This window comes from Camellia sinensis, chromosome 4 (genome assembly GCF_055761805.1).
Source record: "Camellia sinensis isolate YWXY chromosome 4, ASM5576180v1, whole genome shotgun sequence".
NCBI lineage: Eukaryota > Viridiplantae > Streptophyta > Magnoliopsida > Ericales > Theaceae > Camellia > Camellia sinensis.
Genome location: NC_138964.1, coordinates 21129892 through 21152775, shown reverse-complemented (window position 1 = coordinate 21152775; position 22884 = coordinate 21129892). Strand labels below are relative to the sequence as shown.

Here is a 22884-nt window from a genome sequence, read left to right as displayed (position 1 = left end):
TGGGCAAGGACCTCAAAATTTTTCCCACAACCTTGGATTCAGATATTTTTTCACCTAAAATTGAAGCTGGAATTCACAATGTCACTCAACTTCGCATAAAATTCATCAAAGGTCTCACAATTTTTCATTGAAAGGTTTTCGAAACTAGACGTGAGCCTTTGAAGTTTTGAGCGTTTAACCGAAGGAGCACCCTCATGAATAGTTTGTAAGATATCCCAAGCCTCTTTTGCGACTTCACAAATACAAATACGACTAAACTCTTCAAGTGTGACGACACAAAAAAGAGAATTAATAGCTTTACTATTCAAGTTACTATTTTGGTAATCTATTGTGTCCCACTTATCAATTGGTTTGGGGAAAGATACTCCATCAATGGTAATCGTTGGTTCGGTCCACCCATACATGACAAATTGCCAAACTTTTTCATCAATAAATTTTAAAAACGATCTCATTCGAGCTTTCCAAAAAGAATAATTGGATCCGTCAAGTCGGGGTGGTCGAACCATAGAATTTCCCTCACGAATTAAATCTATTATCACAAATCAAACAAGATCTCGCTCTAAAAGATATTTTTTTTAAAAAATAGAGCGACCTGCTCTAATACCAATTGAAAAATCTAGAAATTCCGTAGATATTGATTTGTGATTATGTATCAATTTTAAGCAGTAAATAACAATCCCAATTAATCAATCAAGACAAATTAACACAACGATTTTAACGTGAAAAAACCACAATTGGAGTGCCTCCAATTGTGATAAAAAAAATCACAGGGCAAAGCCATAAAACAATCCACTAAGAAGACAAAAGGAATTACACAAATGTACTCTCAATTACCTAGCAAATCCACGCCCGAATTGAACCGACCCCTATATGCCTCTTCCACCATGGTCTTCACCTTAGAATTGTCTTGCCCAATGTTGAATCCACAACGCCGATGTCGAATCCACGACGATGAGCCACTCTAGAATCCACCGACGCTTCAGGCCCAAATTTTCCGGAACTCACTAAAGAACAACTCTCTCTTTTGTATTGAATGAAACAAACAAACCTTTGATGTATACTTCTCAAACCGTGAGTTAAACTCAAACAAACATAAAAGGAAACTAGCAAAGAAGCTCCAGATATAAACCCTAATATCCAAAAAGAAGATCTGGAAGCCGTAACCCTCAAATCTGATTGAAACACAAATTTATAGCAATCTGTTCCGTGATCTCCGCTCGAGCGCAAGAATGGCCGCTCGAGCGAACCTCGCTCGAGTGCAAGAAAGTTCGCTCGAGCGTAAAATTCCAACTTCCAGTACTTTTGCAGACAGGTCAAACTTTTGGAACCAAACGTCCTCTGCTCGAGCACACAAACAACCGCTTAAGCGAACAAGCAACTTTGAATGCATTTTACTTTTTGCTCTGAATATTGCCATCAATGATCTATACAGTGAAGTTTGATGCAATTTTACATTAACCTTAATATCATGCCCACACCTATCTTTCACATTTTTAGCTCTTGCTTTTTTAGTCCATCTCTTGAGAATATATTGTGAAGGAATCTCTTTGAACTTGAGGGTGTCTCTAAGGATCTTCAAACAATGATTACACAAAATGCCCTTCATTTCAAAATTCCGACAATTGCAAGTTAATGAACCATCACTCTCCACTTTCACCTTCCGCACCTTTACACCATCACTATCAAGAACCGTATACATGGTACTCTCACCATCATGTTCAATTTCTTCAATGTTTACTTCAAGGGGCTTGACATACTCATCCTGAAATTCTACAGCTTGCTCCACCATCTTCACCTTTATATTCACCCTTGGCAACTTTTGGCATAGAGCAGATTCAGCTTGTAGCTCTTTGTACCTCTTCTCACAAAGAACTCGTCAAAATGCATGAAAAATTGCATTTAGTTATGAACAGACTGAATGAAATCCTTTAAGAAAGCATTAAAGGATTCATTAAGTTGGGTGCTACCCATGCTCGCACCCTATCCATTTCTAACATATGGCTAACCCCATTTTTCCTTAACCCCAAATGTCCAAATGTTAACTTTAACCAATGATTATCTTGCGCTTCATACTTGTCAAGCATTTGCTCCCATTTTAACGTAAACTCTTCTTCATCCTTAATGTTGTACATAAATTTGGATAGAGCACTCTTCATCCCCTTATCCTTGAAGATAGAATTTGCATGCCTTAATGCATTTTGCATCAAATGCCAAGTGCAAAGACGGTGGTTTGTGTTAGGCATGACAACAGGTATGGCCTTAGCCATTATAGCATCCTGATCCGTAAAAATTATTTTTGGAGCCTTACTTGACATCGCCTCCAAGAATCTTCTAAAAAGTCATGTAAAAGAATCAGCGGTCGCATCATACATTAAAGTTGCACCAAATATAACAGTTTCCTGATGATGGTTAAATCCAACGAAAGACACAAATGGTCTATGTTCACTATTTAACTTATAAGTAGTGTCAAAAGTCACAACATCACCAAATTACCTATAATCCATGATCATCTGAGCATTAGCCCAAAATATGTTTGTAATCTGTTCCTTATTATCTAATTGGGCTGAGTAAAAAAAAGATGGATTCTCCAATGTTTTCTCACGAAAATATTGCAAAATTCTACTTGCCTCTCCATATTTGATCCAGTTTTGTGAACCCAAGCGACTCCTTTCCACTAGCTTCATTACCCATGAGCTCAAATGCAGCATTAGGACGAATTCTAGATTTTTCGGGTAAATCTATTTTGGTTGCTTGTGAAGCAGACATCTTCCTTTGTGATGAAAACATATGTGCAGATTCTGCTGGTACAAAGATATGGTTATGTTGTTCAACAAAATCACCAACAAATTTTTTTTCAATATTCCTATCCCACTTAATGATAAGTCAGGCTTGAAAACCAGTCCTCACTTACTGCCTAGAATATTTTCTCAACGGATCTCGCTTGTTGACAACCCAAAACCCCACCTTATTGCAAACAAATTACCTTGAAGTGATTTGCTCCTTCTTGCTCTTGTTAAGATAACCCCTTCTAATACTAAAGCCCAACCTTCCTCCATAGGCATTGTAGAAATCATATGCTTCTTGTTCTGTATCAAATGTCATGCAAACTCTCAGCTTCCAATCACAATCACCCCCGTCATTCTCAACATTGTTAGGTTCCATTTCAATATGCCAAGTAACTAAAAAAATAAATAGGTGGTCAATATTAGCATAAAAACACTAAATTATGTTTCCAAAATAATACAAACTGAATGAAAGAAAGAAAAACATTGAAAGAAAGAAAAGGAAAAAGAAAAAAAGAACTCCACTATCTTGAATTAAGATTCCAATTCTTATTTAATAATTTAAATTGATGTTTGTAATTTGTGTATGCAATTAAAATAATATATTATCAAGTTGAGGTTTCTGTATAAAATTGAAATTGAGGTTTCTGTATACAATTAAAATAATATATTATGAAGTTGCAATTTACTTGTTAGCCGTCATCCTTAAATAAATTAAGCTTAAGTTTTATAGTATGTTTGTAACTTGTGTTTCTATAAAAATAAACACAAACACAAAACTGTTTGGTTTGGTTGTAAATAGTGGTACCTAAATAAAGCATATGTGAGGGGAGAGTCATCATGGTTGGGCAACGTGTTCAACACTCTTTAACAAAGAACATAAAGCTAAGAAACTCCTTACAAAAAACACAAATTAATTTTGGAGGAACTTTATTCAGCCCCCATAACACATTTATTTCACAAAGCCGCAAAATCAAGACCCTAAAAATATATTTTAAATAAATCATGTAAGAATCTCCCAAACACATTCAACAACCAACAAACTTGTACTACCATTAACATTAAAAAAAAAAAAAAAATTCGTAATTTTTCAAATCAAAACCCAAATATTGGAAAATTTTTAGAGGATGGTGAATTTGTATTTTTCTTGAATCGGTTGCAGCAAGGCGTTAGCGTCAGCGGCGGCAGGGTGTCCGCAGCGGCAATGCTTTGGGAGGCAGGGAGGGGGCGTTGTCGTCTCTCTCTTCTTCTCTTTCGCTTCTTCTCTCTCTTTCTCTCACTCTATTTTCGTTTTGGCGTTAAACCAGACTGAAACTGAAAGTGAAGCGAGGGAAATTTGAATTTTTTTTTTTCAATTTACTCACCAAAATGATGTCGTTTTGGTGACTATAAATTTCAGCCCTTGGTTGGTGAGTGGGCAAACTTGTCGGTTGCCTCTCCTTCACTGTAGGAGATCATTGTAGGATATTACTCTATAGGATCTTAACGCGGATTGATTCGTCAAGTTTGAGGGCAAAAAATGATAAATCACACTTTATATCTCTATATTTTATATCTAATCTTACTTTACCCTTTAAGTTTTTAATTATCTTATTCAAGTCATTAGGCTTTAAGTCAAGTTGCAGTTGTTCTATTTACATAACGTCGTTTTGAAAACTAACAATAAACAGCTACGTGATAATATTAATTATACTTACCATTCTCATATTTTTATCAAAATCTCTCTTTAATCTTTAGCATTTAAGTACTTTTATTAAAATCTTATTTTAATCTCTACACTTTAATTTTTTCGTCAATTATGCAAGACTGGTCACCAAGCCATCTTTTCAATCAAAGACTTCAATGACCACAGCTATTGCTTCAAAGTTGAAAGATTGAAACTTGGAGGGCCACGAAAAGAAGCCATCTAATTCTCAAGGAAATAAAGAGGTGGACTTGACTCCCCAGTCTTCATACATACCACCTCTATTTAGGGTTGCAAACGAACCAAACCAGGGGCAGAACTCTGTAAAGGTCGGAAGGGCCTAGATTTCTTCAATTTTTTAGAATTTATAAAATATATTATTAGGTGATTTCTTTATTTTATAAAAATTAGTTTATTAATTTCTATTTCATTAATATTTCGTAACATACAATGAAAATGATCTATAATTATTTCACATTCTAAATAATAACATCAATTTTATCAAATCGATTTTATTAATATAAGAGGCGCATGTCACTTTTTTTTTTTAACTTTAAAAATAAAATGGTATGTATACCTTTTTATGAGTAATGCTAGAGAATCTAAAACTATACCTCTAATTTATCTACAATGACATGACAAAGGGTTGAATCTTAATTGATTGAATTCTAAACAAATCAATTGGTATGCAACATTCAACATTATTGAGTGTGAATTTAAGGGTTATGTTTTAAGAGTATTAAACATTTTTCACTTCTTATTTACTAGATTATATCAATCAATAAAATATCTTAAAACAATAGTTTAATGGTTATACACTGAGATCTAATAATTCAAGATTTTTAAAAACTAGAAAAACTGTATGTTATTGGATTTATTTAATTTCTAGTGAAATACATTTTTTAAACATTTATTTAAGAAATTATGTTCAATTAGTAATATACTAAAATTAATTCAATATATTTTTTTTATGTATATACAGTAGTCCCTAACGAACAAAATTGTTGATTCCGGCAACCAACCTACCTGTTAGTTGGTAATTCAATTTGGTGTGTTTACAACTTTTTCGAGGTTGTTTTGTTGTGTATTTGGACCAAACTAGTCCGTAAATTTGAACTCACTCGATTAATAAACCTGTTAGGCTCGAGTTGAAATAAGCTTGAGTTATAAAAGCTTGGCTTGATTATTGTTGACTTTTGTAGCTTTCGAAAGTTAGAAGGATAATTTTGAACGTGTCACTAAAAGTTAAAAAAATTCTTACAAAATTAATTATAAGTCAAATCATTTATCAAAGATTATATAAAAGTTTTGTGAGAAATTCTAATATAAACGCACTAGAAAATGGTATACTATATGTACCCCTACTTATATCATTTTCTTTTTTAGTTATAACTAATTTTCTTTTTTAACTATGACATTATTTTCATTATGACTCATGAGTTTTTCAGTGATGACTTATGTTGTGTTTAGTTATGCCATTTTTTTTTTAGTTATGATTCTGAAAATATGAAATTTTGTCATTTTAATTTGTAATTATAAGCTGCATATGATACACACCATGTGAAGGGTATGTACCATAGTATTTCCCAGGTTTTGTTTGTCTCAATGAAGATGCTTAATTATAATGAATCATGAGTATGACTAGGAGAACTAGTACAATATGGGCATATCGATATGGTAAAAGTTAGAACAAAAAAAAAAGAAAAAAAAAAGGTATGAATATGGCTAGATACGTTCATAAAAAAATATTAATTTTTTAAAATTGAAATAATAAAATGTTTCATAACAAGTATCAGTACATGCTTATCAAATTACTCTTAGTTCATAGTTTTACTGTGAATGTCCAATTAGAAACCAATTTCAGAGTAATTAATCAAGTAAATGAAGAGAGGGGAAATATATTTTGATTAAAAAAAAATTGTAATTGTTGATATGAGTAACACAATTAAGCAAGACGGCAACCAAGACATCTTTTTCAATCCAAGGCTTCAATGACAAAAACAGCTAGCAATTCAAAGTTGTGAGGAGGAATTTGGAAGGAGGGTCATGCTTGTAATTCACTTCAACGACTTTATTATTATCCTTTTTTTATGATTGAGTGTTCGGGTCAGTTTACGTGCACCTCAATGACTTAATAAAAATGTCTACTAGGGAGTGCTTTGCCTCTCGATGGACTTCAATTTGGGCCCACTTTGATAATTCGAATTATTTGTCTTGTAAAACACGTTGAGAAGATAATTTATGTTAAAAAAATTACATTTATCGAATATTGAGGGCTACATGATCGGATTTATTTTATTTTAAATATGATAGTTTATTCTCAAAATCACATTTATCGTTCATATTTTTTAAAACAAATTTGATCTCATCATGTGGCTATCGATATCCGATCAACTTAATTTCTTACATAAATGATCATCTCAATAGACTTTACAAAATGAACCATTCGAAGCGTTGAGTTGGCCCGAAGTGGGGCCTACTAAGGTTGTGTTTGGCTTAGGGATTTGGAGAGAAATTTAGAAAGGGAACATGAAAAGTATGAAAAGTGTGTGAAATGTAGTCATATTTCTTTTATGTTTCATCTACCTTTTTTTATTTTTATTTTCAAGTCTCTTACCAAACACAACCTAAGGGGCACAACAAGGACCTTTATCCAACCTAACTAGGCCATAGGCACTACCAACAACTAACTGAAACAAAAATAAGATTTGAGCTCTTCTAATGGTACTTCATGAATTATTTCATTCATATATTCACAATTAAATTTACTAAACACCCATACGTGGTATATGAGGAACAAACTAAAAGCAAAGGATCATTGCTCTCAAAACTGTTAAAAAATATTCAAAGTTAAATTATTTGAGGATCTTAAAGTACGGGAATTTGGAAGCATAATCAACGATTGTAAATGTTTTGAAACAAAGAAAACAGAGGATCTCGTGGGCAAACTAAACAACACATGACAACAAGAGCATATACAAATCAAGCATATCCATTGCGAAGGAGCTGCAACTTGATCTTGTTAAGCTTGGTCACCACGTCCTTTATGTCAGTCCTCCGTTCAGGCAATTCTGCAGCACACTCTACACCTGTTTCCATAATGGCCAAAAGATAATCTTTATTGGCAATCGCATCCCTACCATCTTCTATTCTCAACAAACCACCATCCACAACTTCCATTACTCGATCTGGAAGTGAAGCATTCACCCATTGCTTCAAACTCAGTGCTTCAGTGAACATCTCATCTGTTGGTTTCTTTCTTGTGAATGCTTCTAGTAACATTATTCCATAGCTATATATATCGCCTTTGGTGGAAACTCTTCCTTCAGAACCATACTCTGGCAAGAAGCACGACAACAAAAATTACCATATAAAAAAATAAAAATAAAAAAGTTCTTAGAGCATGTTCAATGCCTATATAAGCTATCATTGCTCTAGTAATATAGCAGTATAGACCCCCCCAAAAAAAAAGTTTCAATGCAGTTGCCCACTAATTTTATTGTTTCCGTCCATTGTGCCTAATATGGGAACAAATGTTTGGCAAATACAAAAAAAAATAAAAAAATCTCTCTATATCTCTTAAAGGGGTCCCACAAATGCTATTTGTATTTGATATATTTTTTTTGAAATAAAAAATAAAAGAAATTTCACTTCTCCTATTGGAACATGTTTGACAAATTTTAACATTTTAAATATTGCACCATATCCAAATTTTGGTAATTAAGAGTAGGCTTTGTTTTAGACCTGTAAATATTATAGTTCTTTGTTTTTTTGTTTTTTTTTTTTTTTGGAGAGGTAATTTGAATATGATCAAAATTCAAAAGTGCAACATAAATATTTACACAAAATAGTTTGGGGGTAATTTGTTTTTGGTCTGTAATAGGCTAGGTGTTAGCACCTTGACATTTGGGAGCTAGCGGCCTGTCATTTGGTGACACCTTACACCCATGTCCGGTTTGGAGCAAGGCATGAGGAAGGCATGCCAATGCGATGAGGTAGGCAATCAGTTGTGCCGTTCAGTGGTGCCTACTGTAGGCAACATGGCAGATGCAAGGCATTAACATGACCTTAATGTTAGGCTGCAACATACTTGGGGGTTTAGCCTCCGTTTGGGAAGTGGGTTGGCTTTTTGGCTTTTTGGCTTTTTTGGCTATTTTAGCCTGGGCTTAAAAGCTTGGTTTGGGAAGGGCTTTTTGGCTTTTTGGCTTTTTTGAGTTTTTTTGTGAGAGAATAATGTAATGATTATGGGTTGGATGTGATGTTTTGTTTGTTATGGCTAAAATAGCCTATTTTGTTTTTTGTGGCTAAAATAGCCAAAAAAGCCTCCAACCCACCTTCCCAAATGGTGCCTAATCAAATGGTTTGACTTGGCTAGACAGTAAGGCGTGGTTGACACGTGGCTAGTTAGCAAGGCACATGGACTGGACCAAGACCAACAGATGGCACTCAGGACTCTATTTGGCTGGTGGCTTGTTCAATTTGAATTCTCTAAGGCAAGACAAAGGCATCCTAAAATATAGGGGTGGATATGCACAAACCAAGACATGTTGGCAAGGGACAAGGAAGGCTCAAATGTAGGAGCAGTTAGTGGCAGTTATTTCTGTAGGTTAATTTCAGATCTGTCCTAACTCTTTGGCAGTTGGAGGTGTCAACTGCCATGCCATGTGGCATGTTCTCCCTGAGTTTTGTTGCCTATTTGAATTTCATATATTCTAATTGTAGCCTATGTATGGGAATGGCCATGCAAACTCGAAAATTATCAAGTATTTGGGAGTTTTGGCATTTGGCTTTCCTTTGTAATTGTTGGTGCAATAATAAAGGTTAGGCTTTTCCGTAATTGTTGTGTTGCTTTATCTCAAGTACTGGACAAACATTATTGCGTGGGTGTGTTGCATGCATTGGATGAGACCAAGTGTTAGGAGTTGGTGCCATCATAGGAAAAATTTGAGACTGAAAATTAACCATGTAGGCATTGTGAATATTTGGTACTAGTACAGAGTTACACATCCAAGCCCATAAATTTTCCTATTCTCTACTAATGGACAGGAACATGGCATGTTTGGATTGAAGTCTGAGTTAAGATTACACTTACCAACCAAAGCTAACTAGAAGTGATCTAAACTAAGCTCACATAATAAATATTATTTTTTTATGACAAATTAACCACATTTAAGTTATACAGAAACAAACAAAAGACTTTATTAGCAATGAATCAGTTATAATGTTGCTGGGGAAAAAAGAATCTATAAAGGTGGCAACTTGATCTTATTATTTTTCTTTTATCGCAACATCAAAATAGCAATTAAATTAATCGAGCTAAGTCCAAAAATCATCCACATACCTGGAAATATTTGCATATAACTGTTCTAGCCTTAATGGTTGCCCAAAAATTTACAATTGCCACTCTAAAATATATCATTGACATAAAAGAGAATAGTTTTGGAGGGAAAAGTTACACGAATGTGTGAGGCATACCTGGTGCAATGTAGCCGAGGGTGCCCAAAGTCTTTGTTTGCGTTGTAGTCTTGTTTTGTGCCAAAATCTTTGCAATGCCAAAATCAGCAACATGTGCAACCATTTCATCATCTAACAGAACATTGCTAGGCTTCAAATCACAGTGAACGACAGGCTCTGCTTGATCGTAGTGGAGGTATTCCAAAGCTAATGCAGCATCAACCATAATACTTACTCTTTGAAAGAGATTCAAACAGAGGTTATGAGAATATAACCACTTTTCGAGGCTTCCATTAGGCATGTATTGAAGAACCAAAACTCTTAATTCTGGATTGGAACATGTACTAATGACTTTAACAAGGTTCCTATGGCGAACTGCTCGCAAGACACTGCATTCTGCATCAAAACTTTTGAAAGCGCCCTCAACTTGCAAATTCAAAACTTTTACCGCTACTATTTCTCCATCAGAAAGTACTCCTTTGTATACGGAACTATAACTCCCTGCACCGAGCAAGTTGGCTTCACAAAAGTCGTTTGTAGCTCTAGAAAGCTCTTGGTATGAAAACATTTTATGCTCAACTACAGGCAATAATCCAATTGAATTCAACTTCTCCACATTGTTTCCTTGATACATTTTCCAAATGAAGAAGAGAGCAATAGAGACTATCACTAATGCAACGGTAGGCATAATGATTTCAATAAGCAATTTTGTTCTCGCTTTTTGCATTCTATGACTTGTGCAGTGTGGCACATGTAAAGTTGGTGCACCACAGAGTGCTTCATTGCCTATAAAACTCTCTGCTGTGAAGTTCATAAAAGGCCCTCGACTTGGAATTTCCCCGGATAATCTATTGAAAGACAAATTCAAGTATTTGAGATGTGGAAGTGCCTCAAGAGCCTTGGGTATAGCACCAGATAAATTGTTGTGGGATAAATCCAAGAAGTCCAACGTTATCAAGTTTCCAAATGATTCTGGAATGGATCCCCAGAATGAATTTCTTGACAGATTAAGAGAATTAAGGCTTTGAAAAGCTGCTATAGCATTGGGAATATCACCTGAAATATTGTTTGAAGATAAATCCATGCTTTCCAAAACTTTTAATACCTTAATGTTTGGATTGAGGTTCCCGTCGAACAGATTGGATGACAAATCTAAAAACAAGAGATTTTCAAGGTTCCATAAGCTCGATGGTATAGACGAGTTCAATTTATTAGAACTTAGGAATAGTCTCTGCAAATGACGAAGATTTCCAATGCAGTGAGGGATCGAACCAGCGACCTTGTTATTTTGGAAAGAAACTTCTCCCAAGTTGGGTAATAGACATATCTCATCAGGAATGGGACCTTCAAGTTCATTACCATCTAAATACAGCCTTTGCAAGCCTTTCATTTCCCCAATTGTTGATGGAATAGTTCCATGAATATTGTTGTCACTAAGTGCAAGAAAATTCACTTTTAAGGAACCAATCTCTTTAGGAATTTCACCCTTTATTTGGCATGTCGATGCATCAAAATGTTGTAAGTTACTTGAAAGGTTCCCGATGGATTCAGGTATGATTCCCCCCAATGGATTATTAGCTATAAACAGGGTTAACAAAAGGCTGCAGTTTGTCATATCTGTCAGAAAATTAGTTGTAGAGTTTCCTTGTTCCATTGTTAGTTTATTGTCTTCCAAAGCAAACCATTCAAGGCTACACAAATGGCCAAAAGTTCTGGGTACTGGCCCTGTAAATTGGTTAGAAGACATGTCTAATCCATTGAGCTTTGAGCAATTGGACAAATACAAAGGGATTTTTCCACTAAGTTTATTCCCAGATAGGTTGATTTTTTCAAGATTAGGAAGCCGAAGGCCAGTACTCGGAGGAAGATTTCCTGAGAGGCCGTTCCTTGAAAAAAAAACCTTTTGGAGAGTGGAGATGTTTAAAATTGATGGTGGAATCGACCCGGTGAAATAGTTTTTATCGAAATCTATTGCTTTCAACTTCTTAAGATGTCCTATCTCATTAGGAATGTTACCATAAACATTGTTATGATCTATATAGAACCTTTCAAAGTTTGACAAATTACCAAAAGAAGGTGGGAGGGTACCTGTAAGGTTGTTGCCTCCTAAGTAAAGAACACGAAGCAAAGGTAAGATGGTTAGCTCATCCGGTATTCGACCAACAAGTCTATTGTTTGAAAGAAGCATAACTTGAAGCTTTTGACATTGCTGTATGCTTGTTGGGATCTCTCCTTCTAACAGGTTCTCATATAAACTGAGATCTACCAAGCGAAGCAAACGAGTGAGGTTTTGAATCAAAAAGCCATGGAAACTGTTGTTTCCAAGATCAAGCTTCATGAGGAATGACAGGTTTCCAATATGAGGAGAAATGGTGCCTCCAAGTCCCATGCTCGGAAGCTGCAAGGCCGTGACTCTTTGTCTGTGTCGGCTGCACGAGACTCCAGCCCAGTTGCAGAAATTAGTTCTTGTGGTCCAATTACCCAATACATTGTTAGGGTCATACTTGACAGCAGTTTTGAAAGCAAGCAAAGCTGATTGATCGGTTAAGTTTGAGAATGAAAAGGCTTGGGAAACTATGCAAGACTGCACTGCTAATACGAGTACCAGTACAGCCAGCAGAGACTTCATGTAAAATCTCTCCATGTGGTGGGCTTTGTGCAAGAGTGTCGTTGTTTTGGCCAACAAAGCCATCTTTTGAATCAAGACTTGATTGAGAAGTTGATACTTGTGTGGAGGAGATCAATGGCTAGTAAATGACTTTGGCATATTGGCAAAACTGTCGTGGAGCTAGCTGGACTTGGCTCCCTAGTCATCAAAATCACCCACATCTACATAATCAACACAAGGTGACAAAACTTAATGAAAATAAACAACCACTGCAATATATGTACAAATATCTAGGAAAATGATACATGTATATGTTAATGTACACTAAGCCTAACCCACTAACCTAACCCACTACATCCACCCCACTAAACCTAACACACTTACCATCTCCACTACCACCCACCACCTCCACTACCATCCACCACCACCACTCACTTACCTCACACCTCTCCTATATAATAGCTTGTAACATACAAATCAATACACAACAATCTTGTAACACATCAATCAATAATATACATCAATTTATTTAACATGGTATCAGAGCTAGGTTAACAACCTAGACATTCTGCTTCACCGGCGGGCGGCAGCCTCGCCATGGCCGCCCGCCGGACCTCTACACATTCCTTGACTCCGCTGCCACTAAACCCAATTCAACATTCACCTTCAAGATCAGATCATCATCACCATCATCCATCTTGGTCACCTACACCAAACACACACTCTCTCTCTCTCTCTCTCTGTGCAATGGCTAAACCCAAAGAAGAGAGAGACGAGCCACTGACTCCAGCAGGCCGACTCTTCTTGCGTCCCGAAATGAACCAAATCATCCATTGCCTCATCGGCGTCACAAACCCCATCAACATCGATTCAATCAAATCGGAAATCAGCAACTCCGTCATGATCAAACACCCCCGATTCTCAAGCCTCATGGTCCGAGACGGCCACGGCCGCGAACAGTGGAGAAAAACCCATATCGACATTGACCGCCACATCATCATCATCGACATCTCTCTCGCCTCCACCACCGGCCAACGCGTCGTCGTCGCCTGTCTCATCTCCGCCTCTACCGGGACCTCCACGACCCCAGCGCCGCCTTCTCTATCCTCCTCACTCCGATTACCATCTCGTCGTCGGCCTCGGCGTTCAATGGCTCCCAGGCTACCGAACCAGTCCCGCAGCCACTCTCCAACTCTGCGTCGGACGCCGTTGCCTCATCTTCCAGCTCCTTCTCTCCAAGACTCCACCCACCCACTCTCTCTATATCTCACTCTCAGTCCTCCCTAAGTCATGCGAGGCTGCTCAAATTGTTTTGTTTGACCTACACACTCCTACACACGGCACATGCATGACAGCCAACCACACAGCCTGGTTTTCAAGAATAACCACACACACACACACCCCACTTCTTCTCTCTCTCTCTCTGCGCACCTAGTCCAGACCTATTCTTCTTTTTTGATTCTCTCTCACTTTCCACCCACTCTCTCTCCCAGCTCTTTCTCTCTCTCTAATAATTAACCCACATGCCCCACGATATTTCCCTTTACACAAAAAAAAAAAAAAAAAACAAAACAAAACAAAACCACTCCCTACGCACTAACATCTTATTATTATTTCTTTCCTTTCTTTTTATTTTTTATAATCCACCCACTTATTATTATTTCTTTCCTTTCTTTTTATTTTTTATAATCCACCCACTCTTCCAAATCCAGAAACAGCGAGGTGTGGGTAGAAGGGTTGCCAAAAACAAAAAAAAAAAAAACAAAAAAAAAAAATAACCTTGTGCCCGAATGCTCTTCCACTCTCTTTCTGCCCGCATGCTCTCTCTCTCTAGGCTTTTTCACTCTGCCGATTTGAACTTTGAACAACCTTGTGTCACTCTTAAAAAAAAAAAAAAAAAAAAAAAAACAACAACAACAACAACCAACACTGCACACCAAACTCCTTTATTCCTGCCGGGATCTCCCCGATCACATTTTTACATTGAAAAAAAAAAACAAAAAAAAAAAAAAAAAAAAAAAAAATACAAACAAAACAGTCACATCCACAGGTGGGATTTTTCTTCTCTACTCTGCCGCCGGTCTCTTCTTCTTGCCTCCGTCCTGCGAGGCCCTTGACGGTGCTGCCTCCGTGTCACCCACTCCACTGGGCATGATCACTCCTCCCTGCTCCTCCACTGCAGCATATGGCGGCCCTCCAAATCGGAACATCACGGTGGCCTTCCGCTTCAGCTCCTTGTTTTCTGCCCTTAGCACGCTTATCTCTGCTCGCGCATCCTTATACATGCGTTGGAGCAGAGCCAGCTGGGAGTTTAACTGCTGCACCTCATTTGTCCTACTCTGCAGCCGGTGCGACAGATTTGTGACCGCCGTCATGGACTCCACACATGCCTTCAAAGTATACTGGTTGGCCTCCACATCCGACTGCACAGCCATTTTTTGCTCCACAGACCGCATCGGAAAGTTCAACGGAGCAAAACCGGCAGCGCTTGGTTGAGTTTCACTGGCCACCGCACCAGCTCTCTCTCCTGTGGACTCATTGCGATCGGGAAAGAGGGTGAGCAGTCCACGGGAAGACGAGGCCATTTTCTCTCAGCAAAACGACCTCTCTTTCTCAGCAAAACGAAGAATTTTTCCGAGGTCTCTCTCAGTTTTTCTGTCTCAGTTTCTGCCTCCTCCGCTTCGGTTTATAAAGACCATGACACAGAAGCAGCCACGCGCATCGCGCGCCTCTTGACGCCCGACAAACCGGGCACGCCAGCCAAGGCACTCACGTGCCTCGCCATCATATCTGGCACGCCTTTTGATGCATCGAGCACGCCTTTTGAGGGTGCGGGCACACCTTTTGAGGGCACGACTTTTGAGGGCTCGATATCTATATCCATGTATATCTTTTGGGCAGCCTATATACACACTCATACAGTGTCTTCTACACCAGTCAACTTTATCAATCCCTTTGTTTCAACCTCAAATAGGTTTCTATCTTCACACCTATTTGAGTTTGAGGGGGGGTTATACACAGTATCATGTATAAGTCACTCATGGCGCACTCCCTAAGTCGCCCCCTTGGTGCACCACCACAGCTTCTACAACGGTCCGACATGACCCCATAAACTGTCTTCTACATCGGTCCGACATGACCCCATAAACTGTCTTCTACAACGGTCCGACATGACCCCGTAAACTGTCTTCTACTTCGGTCCGACATGACCCCATAAACTGTCCCGACATTGATTCCGGTCAGCTTCTACATCGGTCCGACATGACCCCATAAACTGTCCCGACATTGATTCCGGTCAGCTGCTACATCGGTCCGACATGACCTCGTAAACTGTCTGCTACAACGGTCCGACATGACCCCGTAAACTGTCTGCTACAACGGTCCGACATGACCCCGTAAACTGTCCTGCTACATCGGTCCGACATGACCCCGTAAACTGTCTTCTACATCGGTCCGACATGACCCCATAAACTGTCTTCTACATCGGTCTGACACGACCACACAGTGTCTGCTACAACGGTCCGACATGACCCCGTAAACTGTCTGCTACAACGGTCCGACATGACCCCATAAACTGTCTACTACATCGGTCTGACACGACCATACCGTGTCTCCTATCCTGTTTTATTTATCAGTTTCTTTTTCTGTTTTGTGACTCTCTCCAAACTCAAGTTGGCTAGTGCCTATCCTCCTTGAGTTTGAGGGGGGCTGTTAATGTACACTAAGCCTAACCCACTAACCTAACCCACTACATCCACCCCACTAAACCTAACACACTTACCATCTCCACTACCAACCACCACCTCCACTACCATCCACTACCACCACTCACTTACCTCACACCTCTCCTATATAATAGCTTGTAACATACAAATCAATACACAACAATCTTGTAACACATCAATCAATAATATACATCAATTTATTTAACAGTATAGTTTCCTTAACTCTCTATTTTTAACGAAAAATTTCTTTCAAAAATTATTTTTTGGAAAAAATATTTTTATATGTCTGGTGGCGGTGGTGGAACAAAGGTGGAGATGGTGGCATGATAGTGAAGGGTGATGGCAATGATGGCGACAGTACAGTGATGGTAGTAGTGGCCGTGGTGGTAGAGATGATAGTTTGGTGAGATTAGCAAAATTTTAGTTTGGAAAATATTTTTTTTCTTTTAAAAATGAAAAATATTTTCAGCCTAAATAGATTTGTATGCCGTTGACTATAGAAAATGTTTTTTTTATTGACTTTACTCTTTATTGTACCAAATGCTAGAAAATGCATAAATTATTTTTAAAAAAATATTTTTCAGTCAAACAAATGAAGCGTAAGTTTCTATCCAAATACCAGTCAGTTAACTCAAGAGCAGGGCTATTTAAATTTTGGGTTTTGTAAATTATGGTTATATTCTCGACAATCTACTTCTATAAAGAGCTGTACTTTCATTTTAAATATATTAACTAGTGCGATAAGAACACTTATTAATAAGATTTTTAAATTTAGTTAAAAAAATCAAATTTACTCATGGATTTGTAAATATTGATGACCTAAATGACACAGATTGCATATGTTTTAGAATAAAACTGTAGTTTTTAATTCAATTTTTAAATTTACTAGTGAATTTAATGGCGTCTACTAACAAAATTAAATTGGAAATCAAATCAAAGCACTTTTAAATATGAAAAATTAGTGAAATATCTCTCTCCAACTTTTGATAGTAGGAGAGGTCCAATATTTTTTTTTTTATTAGTTAAGATCCCTCAATAATATTATTAAAAATTTTCTTTATGACGAGCTTAAATTTTTTCGTAAAATATCTGAAATTTCTCTTTGAAAAACTAAAATTTCTTTGTGAAGACAAATTTCTCTATATTGAAATTTCTTTGTGCAAAAATTTCTCTGTGCTGAAATTTCTCTATGAAAATATTGAGGGACCCCAACTACTATGAAAATGTTGAGTATCCTTTATCTTATAAAATTTTAATATAAAAACCTTAAACTAAAAACCCTTTTAAATAATCTTAACTTTACCACAACATAATAAATAAACTTGGCCCATGTTTGTATGGTTGAAAGTAGAAGTGCTAAAGTGAAATTTTCGTAAAAATATAAAGGCGGTGAGTATAATTAATTATTTGGGGTTAACCATATACTAATGCTCATAAAAAATGTTACTTGTTATAGCCTATAATATTTTAATTTTCTACTTCGGCTCTTGAAATATGTAATCTATTATATTTTATTCATATTTTTTATTTTCTTTTATTTTCAAATTCCTACGATACAAATACAACTTATTTCTTTTTCTAAATAAATGAATTCCGTACGCATTTATTAATAAGAAATAATATTATATATAACATTATTAATGACAAAAGAGTAGTGTTAACTAAAAAAATTAGACTTACTTTTCTAATCTAATAATCAATTAACCAATCACTCTCATGTGCTATTTGTCTCGTTCATATTTTTTTTACTTATTAACTAATTATTTTACTTATACGTCATTAAATTTAGAAAATAAATTTAAAAAATGAACGTATATATATTTTTGATGATGTCAGGCATCTATCTAACTCTATTATTAAGGAAATTAAGAGGCGTGTCAGGCATCCATCTAACTCTATTATTAAGGAAATTAAGAGGTGGCCTTGACTCCAGAGTCTTCATCATACAGTCCCCACTCCCCATTCGAGATAAGGGTATCCATACCACACACAATCAAAACAATTTTATACAGTCTATGAAGCATATAGATAGTTTGATGTAACTATTAATGAAATAATAATGTCTTGAAGAATGCATTTGCGTATTATATTTTGAGTGAAATATCAATAAATCTTAAATAGTGATCTTATGAATACATTTGGATTTTTATTTTTTGGATATAAATGTCTCATTCTAGTCTGAATTATATAAAGGGCCAAAATGTGGATTTTCTCATAATGTTAAAATCATTAAACGTAATATTTCAAAGAAAAAAACCTCTTAGTGTATTTTTTCCAATGTAACACACTAAAAATTCTTTACTGTACTTTTTCTAAACGCAACACTCCAAAAAACGTAGCACTCTAATTTAGCACACTAAAAAAATTTTGATATACTTTTTCTAAACGTAACACTCCAATTACTATAAACACACAAAAACTGTTAGGATTTTTAACTCACTATTTTTAACGAAAAAATTTCTTTCAAAAATTGTTTTTTGGAATTTTTTTTTTTTTTTTTTTTTATATATGTTTGGTGGTAGCGGTGGAACGAAGGTGCAGGTGGTAGCGTGATAGCCTCTACAAAAAAGTCACTTTTAGCGACTAAAATATTGGTAGCCAATTGTTTGTTTTTTGGTCGCCAATGACATTCTGCGACCAAAGATTTTGGTCGCTACGTTTGTCGCCAAAACCCTATCGGGAAAGGTCTTGGAGGGTTTTGCCAACCAAAAACCTTTGGTTGCCAAAAAGCAAGTCTTTAGCGACCAAAATTCTGGTCGCCAATAGTCAATTATATTTCTTTAAAATTATACATTTACCGACCAATGTTTTAGTCGCCAATAGTCAAGGAATCGCTGACCAATACCTTTAGTCGCCAAAAGCTTCAAACGTGAAAATAAATAAATAAATAAATAAATCGTTGTAGAACAATTTGATCCGCTCTTGCGAAGACTCAAACCGCCAATCTCCCACACCATAAATCTTATGCACCACACTCTTCCCACTACGCCTCTATAGCACTACATGATTGTATATGTGACATATATTATTTATGTAGTACATACACACACATTAATATAAAAGTATATGTATAAACATAATTATTTTATCACATAATTTATGTAAAATAAACTATTTAGGAGCAAAATAAAAATAAAAAATTAACTTTTAGCGACCAAAATAATTTTAGTCGCTAAAAATGACCACTTTTGGTAGACTTTTGGCTACTAATTTTTTTTAGTCGCCAAAATGCTTTACTTTGGGCTACTAAAAATTTTTTAGTCACTAAAATCCATATAATCAACGATCAAACTTATTTTTAGTCGCCAATAATAGACTTTTGGCTACTAAAATTGTTTAGTCGCCAAAAAGCTTTACTTTTGGCTACTAATGCTGTTTTGGTCGCTGAAAGCTATACTTTCAGCGACCAAATTTTTTTTAGTCGGGAAATTTGGTCTCCAAATGTGCTTTTAGGGAGGGGTGATGGCAATTATGCAACAGTAATGGTAGTAGTGGCCGTGGTGGTAGAGGTGATAGTTTGGTGGGATTTGTAAAATTTTAATATAGAAGATATTTTTTTTTCTTTTAAAAATGAAAAATATTTTCAATCTAAATAGATATGTTTGCTGTTGACTATGAAAAATGTTTTTTATTAACTTTGTTTTTCATTCTACCAAATTATTTTAAAATAAATATTTTTCACTCAAACAATTCACTCAAACAAACGGAGTGTAAGTTTCTGTACAAATACCAGTCAATTAACTCTAGAGCAGGGCTATTTAAATTTTGGCTTTTGTAAATTATGGTTACATTCTCGACAATCCACTTCTATAAAGAAATGTACATTCATTTTAAATATATTAACTAATGCGATAAGAACACTTATTAATAAGATTTTAAAATTTAATTAAAAAATCAATTTTTCTCATGAATTTGTAAATATTGATGACCTAAATGACACAGATTGCATATTTTTTAAATTAAAAATGTAATTTTTTTATTCAATTTTTAAATTTACTAGTGAATTTAATGGTGTCTACTAACAAAATTAAATTGGAAATCAAATCAAATCACTTTTAAATAGGGAAAATTAGTGAAACATCTCTCACTAACTTTTGATAGTAGAAGAGGTCCAATATATATATTTTTTTATGAGTTAAGATCCCTCAATAATATTATTAAAAATTTCTCTGTGACGAACTTAAATTTTTTTGTAAAATTTTTGAAATTTCTTTTTGAAGAGCTGAAATTTTTCTATGAAGACAAATTTCTTTATGTTGAAATTTCTTTGTACCAAAATTTCTCTGTGCTGAAATTTTTCTATAAAAATATTGAAGATCCCCAAATACTATTAAAATGTTGAGTATCATTTATCATATAAAATTTTAATATCAGAAATCTTAAACTAAAAACTCTTTTAAATAATCTTAACCTTACCACAACATAATAAATAAACTTCGCCCATGTTTGTATGGTTGAAAGTAGAAGTGTTAAAGTGAAATTTTAGAAAAAAATATAAGGACAGTAAGTATAATTAATTATTTGGGGTTAACTATACTAATGCTCATAAAAAATTCTACTTGTTATACTATAGTCTATAATATTTTAATTTTCTACTTCGGTTCTTGAAATATGTAACCTATTATATTTTATTTATATTTTTTATTTTCAAATTCCTACGATACAAGTACGACTTATTTCTTTTTCTAAATAAATGAATTTCATATGCATTTATTAATAAGAATAATATTATATCTAACATTGTTAATGACAAAAGAGTAGTGTTATTTAAACCAAAAAATTAGACTCAGTTTTCAAATTTAATAATCAATTAATCAATCACTCTTGTGTGCTATTTCTCTCGTTCATATTTTCTTTAATTATTAATTAATTATTTTGTTTATACGTCATTAAATTTAAAAAATAGACATATATATTTTTGATGATGTCAGGCATCTAAACTCTATTATTAAGGAAATTAAGAGGTGGGTCAGGCATCCATCTAACTCTATTATTAAGGAAATTAAGAGGTGGCCTAGACTTCACAGTCTTCATCATACACTCCCCACTCCCCATTCGAGATAAGGGTTTCCATACAACACAACACACGGTCAAAACAATTTAATAAAGTCTACGAAGCATATAGATAGTTTCATGGAACTATCAATGAAATAATAATGTTATGATGAATACAATTGCGTATTATATTTTGGGTGATGTATCAATCACTGCTAGAAATAGGGGTTTTAGAGGCGTTTAAAAAATGCCGCTATAGGTCTTCAAAATGTCGTCAAATCCTTTTATGACATTTAGCACCAAATGCCGAAGACGCGGCCGTCGCTATAATCTTATGGCGCTTTAGAAACATTGCTATATTACTATAGGCAGCGTTTTCTAAAAACGCCGCTAAAAGTTCTACATAACGGTAACATTGATGTCTCATGACATTTTAGTGACGTTTGAAAAACACCGTCATAAACATTTATACATTTTAAAAATCTAGTCGTTGGGGTTGGGATATAGAGACGTTTAAAAAACGCCGCAATAGCCTCCTTATTTTTATTTTTAAATTGTGCTAATTTTATACGGTTGAACTAAAAAAATACCTGTCATAAATAATTATTAAGAACTAATAATTGATGTTTATTAAAATAATAAATAAACTAAGCTTGGAAACAAAATTAAAAATAAGAAACAATACATTGCATACCCAAGAATAGAAACAATTCATGTTCGGACTTTAAATACATCAATTGAAATCAAAATGGTCAAGAAGAAATCAAATTTCTTAAACTTCAAGAGTAGCTCTCATCAGTGTGAGATGAACAACATTTAAAAGAGGTCATTTGCCAAAAAAATTGCAGAAAACCCCATAAGTTGTTTTAACAATTACAACTTTCAAGGCTCTCATCTTAGTTGTTGCTTTGAAGTGACTTTTACAAGGTAGGGCTCCAGGCCAAAATATTTTTGTGGCATCCAGGGGTGAACCATATGAAGTAGTTGCCAGTTCTAACCAATAAGAAATATCCAACTTTATAGTGGCTTCCAAGTCTTCCACTGAGTACTAATATCAATTGAAGGAACAAGAATTGCAACAACAAGAAATAAAGTCTACGAAGCATATAGATAGTTTGATGGAACTATCAATGAAATAATAATGTTATGATGAATACAATTACGTATTATATTTTGGGTGATGTATCAATAAATCTTAAATAGTGATCTTAGAACTCTTTGGTCCTTTCCTTTTTCTTATGGATACAAAGGTCTCATTCTAGTATCAATTACATAAAGGGCCAAAATGCGGGTTTTCTACGGGTTTTCTCATAATGTTAAAATTACTAAACGTAACATTTCAAAAAAAAAAAAAAAAAAACCCTAGTGTACTATTTCTAATGTAACACACTAAAAATTCTTTACTGTACTTTTTCCAAATGTAATACTTCAAAAACGTAACACTCCAATGTAACATACTAAAAAATTCTTTACTTTACTTTTTCCAAACATAACACTCCAATTAATGTAACACACAAAAACTGTTAGGAATTTTAAAGCTAATCTTCGTTGCATGTGATTTATTTTGGCAAATACTGAGACAAAGCTGACAAAATTGTTTCTTAGTTGGTTTTTTATCTTCTTGGTTTTGTAAAA

The 22884-nt window shown here is 35.2% G+C and overlaps 3 protein-coding genes across 3 annotated transcripts; all 3 read right to left on the bottom strand.

Moving 5' to 3' along the window:
• Nucleotides 1-1166: 1166 nt before the first annotated feature.
• On the bottom strand, nt 1167-2315 carry LOC145823628 (protein FAR1-RELATED SEQUENCE 5-like). Its single transcript, XM_082923113.1, has 3 exons — nt 1968-2315; nt 1460-1858; nt 1167-1172 (listed from the first exon to the last, which is right to left on the bottom strand). The coding sequence occupies exons 1-3, from the start codon at nt 2313-2315 to the stop codon at nt 1167-1169; spliced, it is 753 nt and encodes a 250-aa protein (XP_082779239.1).
• Nucleotides 2316-2619: 304 nt separating this feature from the next.
• LOC145823627 (uncharacterized) lies at nt 2620-3162 on the bottom strand. The gene is made up of 2 exons (XM_082923112.1): nt 2984-3162; nt 2620-2863 (listed from the first exon to the last, which is right to left on the bottom strand). Exons 1-2 carry the CDS (start codon nt 3160-3162, stop codon nt 2620-2622), a joined length of 423 nt encoding a protein of 140 aa, XP_082779238.1.
• A 4136-nt stretch (nt 3163-7298) lies between these two features.
• Nucleotides 7299-12711, bottom strand: LOC114256551 (uncharacterized). Its single transcript, XM_082924440.1, has 2 exons — nt 9943-12711; nt 7299-7805 (listed from the first exon to the last, which is right to left on the bottom strand). Exons 1-2 carry the CDS (start codon nt 12611-12613, stop codon nt 7450-7452), a joined length of 3027 nt encoding a protein of 1008 aa, XP_082780566.1. The 5' UTR covers nt 12614-12711; the 3' UTR covers nt 7299-7449.
• Between the last annotated feature and the right edge of the window lie 10173 nt (nt 12712-22884).